General features: G+C 35.4%; 1 protein-coding gene across 1 annotated transcript; it reads right to left on the reverse strand.

Moving 5' to 3' along the window:
* Nucleotides 1-1871: 1871 nt before the first annotated feature.
* Nucleotides 1872-4701, reverse strand: LOC109123264 (uncharacterized). The gene is made up of 3 exons (XM_059740304.1): nt 3836-4701; nt 3332-3448; nt 1872-2478 (listed from the first exon to the last, which is right to left on the reverse strand). The coding sequence occupies exons 1-3, from the start codon at nt 3839-3841 to the stop codon at nt 2377-2379; spliced, it is 225 nt and encodes a 74-aa protein (XP_059596287.1). The 5' UTR covers nt 3842-4701; the 3' UTR covers nt 1872-2376.
* Between the last annotated feature and the right edge of the window lie 302 nt (nt 4702-5003).

A 5003-nucleotide genomic window follows, 5' to 3' on the forward strand; every position in this document is an offset into this window, starting at 1 on the left:
TTCCCTCATAAGTGAGATCTTAACCAGTTTATGTTACAAATATTACTTCCTAACTGTTCATATGGGCTAGTGTCTCCAGAATTCTATCTTCCCTCTGTCAATACCCTTCTACAGGCTATATGCCCATTAAGGGGGTCAAGGGGAGAGGTATTGTTTTATAGGTTATATATATCCAATTAATTTTGCTTCCAGGCAACATTCAAGCCTTATTCCTTGAGGCTCATCTCAATGCAAGCCTCATGGAAAATTGAAAGCACAAGGTTCAAGGTGTGAAGTCCTCAAGTCTGCACTGTTTCTCTTAAAAGTAACTAAGTTTCTGTCAAAAAAATCAGTCAAGGAATAGTTTAGTTGTAAAATTTAGTAACATTCTAGTCTCATAAAGCTATCATCTAGTTCCTTTTCTAGACGTGATTCAGTTGGAATTTAGAATTGTATTTCACTTATTTTCATTGGGAGCGAAAAATTTTGTTTTGAATAGCCTAGGCATGTAAAATTTTATTGTAAGCTTCCTTGCCTGGACTGGGTCTATTTTCCCAAACCTTTACAACTATTACATTACATAGTTTCATCTACTTTTCAGGTTAGAACTGCTACGAGAACATGAAAGATACAAGGAAGAACAAGTGGAGGAATTAAAACACTCTATGCAGAGTGGAATGGTTAGTTTTCACTTCAATATTCCTCCAGGCTCCAGCTATAACTATGTCTTGCTTCTGACCCTTGAGGCCTGGCTCAATGGTAAAGGGATGGAGTGGGTTTATGGGAGGTTCAGGTTTAAGTTCCAGTGTTAACAAGAAACGAAAACTATATTTTGCTTCTGATAAAAAAATCCGATGGCAATTATGATTTCTCATCTTTGTTATTTCATTTGAACTCCCAGGCACAGGCAATGAAAGAGCAAGCTCAGCTCAGGGAAGAGATGGCTTACCAGTACAAAGTTGGCAACTTTGAGGTGAGCTTAATGACCCAATTCCTCAAGTGATTTCCAATCATTTTCTGCTTATTGTTCTTATTCTGTGCCCATTTATATCAATACTCAATAGGCTACAGCTGCTATCCAGAGAAGATTGGATCCAGATGTTGCTATGTAAAAGAGTAGTTGGTCATAGTCTTGGGATGGAAATCCTGTCATGCTTGGAACACCTTGCATTAGGATGCAAGGTTTGTATGGATCCCCCTTCTGTTAGGCTTACTGAGAGGATATCTTTTGACTTCTTTCCTCCTTCATAGAAAATACAGCAGGGTTCAAACTTATGTTCTAGGTTCGACTATTTTGGTCTCCTTTCCCATTTTTGTAGATCTATGGAAGAGTGTTTTGTTTTAACTGCTTCTGTACCACATGCAATACTGATCAATTGCTCCTTTGTGCTCACCGCTTCTTAGAAGAGATAGTGTTTGTATTCTTTTTTCTGAGTTCTACATCTTTGTTAATTTGTCATGACTTGTAACTGAATCTATGTTAGCCTAATTGTTTTACAAGTTAACAATTATGATTGCTGTAACTTATAGCTGAATCTATATCAGTCTAATCTTACATTTGAAAACACCAGCGTGGGGAAAGGTATAGGGCCCGGTTCTGAAACATGATGAATCTGGACTTGGTGGGATTAAGAAAAAAAAAAAGAGCATGCAAGTCATGGATGCATTTAATTTTCCCTTTTAAACAAACAGGCCCATATAGTCAATTAGCTTGTATGCATATTGAATGAGTAGATATAGACCATATCAGTTTTGACATGGTCTAGATTACATATGGTAAAAAATCATATAGTCAATTAACCCTACTTCCAGTTGTTAACAAAGTACTAATTACATATGGTAAAAAATCATAAAGAGAAGGGAACAAAAGAAAAATAAAGGGAAAACAGGAATTCAACTCTAGTTTTGACATGTCTTAACCTGTTCTCGGTCCAAATACAGATGCTTCTCATCAGCTTCAACCATCAAACTGTGGTTCCCACATTTATTTAAATTAGAGTGTACTTCATAGAAATGTTGGAAGATGCTTGGCCACACATCAATAAAACATGTTCAGAATGATAAGCAACTCTCATTAGTGGCATTAAAATACAAGGGATACAAGCTTAAAGTCGTTGCTTTCTACTATTTCATCATCATCAATTTTTTTTAGACAACCTAATTACAGACAATGGCAGCCACTGAACAAAAATCTAAAGTGCAACTACAAGAAAGGAACATCTCTTAATACAATCCCATGAATAGCACGAAATATCAACAAAACAAGAAGTATAGCATGTACAGAAAATTAGTTGGTGAAGCAGGAATAATACGTGTATATCCCAATAGAAAAAAAAACTTAAAAATAAATGGAGGAAAAAAATGTGAAAGTAGAGACTTAGGCATGGCGTACTAGTTTTATGTCTTCAGTCTCTTTTGTGATTGATCTAAGTCCTTGGCACTGCTTGCATCCCTGTGATGTGCAATTATATGATTGCTAGGAGGGGGGTTCTCATGATCCTGGATCAAAATGAAATAAAGAAATCAATAAGAAAGATCCACAAGAGAGGAACTTTTGTTAGCTAACAAAGTCCACAAAACAGTTGTTAAACAAGAAAAAAAATGAAATGAAGCCTACTTTGTTTCTACAATTGAAATAACGACAAAAGTAAAAACTAGAAAGAAAGAGGAGCCTAAACTGAATCTAAAGCATACTAATTTTAAGAAACAAAGAATATACCGTTTATATTATATTGGTATGGATGAGAATCATATAGGTATATGAAATTTTGCATTAAAAAAGAATAAAATAAAATAAAATTCAATGTTCGCATGTAATCAAATTTATAGGTATATCGAATTCAATGTTCACAAAGTCCACAAGAAACCCCATGTTCCTTAGGTTGTCCATAAAATATTCATATGCCCATCCTTCCCAAGCTTGCACCAGGGGTATAAACCCATGTCAATAATCTCACTGGTTCAAATTTAGTGTACTCCACAACATAAACCTGAAAATCTAGGCACATTGGAGGAGTTCACAAAGCTCTTTCTAGGCAAAATGAGGCAACTCAACTTGAAAATCTTTCCCAGGACATTGTCTTATAAATATTAAAATTATGGGTTAGGTTCATAAATTTAGAAGGGGAGGGTATGGTCTCGTATTTGAGGAAAAAATATCTTACCCACAAAAAAATCACTAAAATGGTTTGATGTTCAAACCGACTGGCAAATAAATAATTAAAACGTGGCCTACCATACTCTAAAGGTTGAATGGTAAAATGTCAGTGCTACTTTAAATCAATAACTTGGAGAAAATCATTGTTTCATCTACTAACAGCAGGAAACAGATGAGACACTTGAGTGAAATTACCTTATAGATAGTAAAGACAGGATAATTTGCACCACTCCAAATATGAGGGCGATAAGATGCCATTGTCAGGCCATATGTTAGATGAACCCCTAGTGTTGCTGAAGTAGAGTTCTCAATCTGTTAAACAACAAAGGGCAACCATGTAAGTTTACTTGAGACCTTATGCCAATTTGAAGTCATAGATGCATAATTGGAGAATCAATCTCAAAGTTAGTGGCTCCAGATTAGGGAAAACTAAAATTTAATGTTACCCTTTCTCCCCTGTCATCTGGCATGACATCTTGACCTACTGGAAAGGAGAACTATTTGCTTTGTTGTTCCTTATTAGTTCATCAGAAAATATGGAGTGATTCCCAAGTGCAGAGCAAGATTGGGTAACAGGTTTAGATTTTTTTCTATTCTCTGTATAAATTATGTTTATGAACTCCAAGATTACTGATTATGCACAATTTAAAATGAAAAAAAAAATGTTCTTACAAGATGAAGTAAATCAAAAGTGTTTACCTCCATTATCTATTGGGAAGGATCTCTCATTCAATGCTTGGCTCAAAGTTAGTGACTAATTCTCGTCTGTTGCATTTTATGGAAGCCTTGTCGAAGACCCTATTTTCAAGAGAACGAAAACATCCAATCTTCTTCCAACCCATGGACTCTTCTCTTCAGCTGGTCCTTTGATTCGAACTATATTGACCCTAAAATAAACCTTCTTAACCAGATGCATATTAGATTCAAGTCGGCCTTGGAACGAAAAGCCCCACATTTTCTGGCTGCTTCATAGAGGAGATTGAAGCAGGATCTTGAAAACGAAAACCCCCAAACAGCTCTGGCGGCTAACTAATTACATATCGTCATTTCACGATGTGATGTATCACCCCAAAATTGTCTCTTGCCTTGTTGCTGCTCAGATCTACGAGATTTCATTCTTGACAAAAGAATAATTGTAGATCGGGGTGTGAATACAATACTCTTTCAAAGGTTAGGGTTTTCAACGAGAGTGAAGGCTTAGGGTTTTTTATGCTTTAAGGGTTTAGGTCTTTTAAGGGTTTTGATACTCACAACTGGTCTTCTAAGGCTTGTATGAGTGCGAAATATGTCTTTGGCGTGTGCAACAAATCATATGGAGGGAATGGGAAATATATTACATATACTATGTAAGAAAGAACATGGCGTTCTTCGACGTTAAGGATGCCTATTGAAATATGTATACAATGATACTTAAAATAAGTGCCAACGTCTTTAAACTTATACAGTTCAATGACGCTTATAGAGGCGCCATGGTAAACAAGCGCCAACATTTTAGTATATCTAACTAAACAATCATGCTTTTTCAAAAGCGCCAAGGATAAGAGCGTCCTTGTTTTAGTTTTTTGTAGTAGTGAATTCTAAAAGGCTCTCATAGGAAAATGCAAAAGAAAATGACAATGGATTAGCAAAAATAATAAGAGAAACACATACTAGAATAGACAAGTTCATAAAATAAAACAAGTTTAAATTGAAATAAATCAAATGAGCAAGAAAGAGGGAGAAAAAATAGCTAAACTGAAATGTCAACTTCGTTATGTGATGAACCATTCCAAAAAAAGGTCCATGAAATTTATGATCTAAATACATACAATTCCCTAAAAAAAGTATTTGAAACAACAAAAGGTCTAAATAACTGAGCACACAACTA

The sequence above is a fragment of the Vitis vinifera genome, chromosome 10, assembly GCF_030704535.1.
Source record: "Vitis vinifera cultivar Pinot Noir 40024 chromosome 10, ASM3070453v1".
Taxonomy (NCBI): Eukaryota; Viridiplantae; Streptophyta; class Magnoliopsida; order Vitales; family Vitaceae; genus Vitis; species Vitis vinifera.

Coding starts and splice junctions, on each gene's coding strand:
- LOC109123264 (XM_059740304.1), bottom strand. Junction 2,479..3,331: donor CTGTCTTTACTATCTATAAG/GTAATTTCACTC, acceptor ATTTTGATCCAG/GATCATGAGAACCCCCCTCC.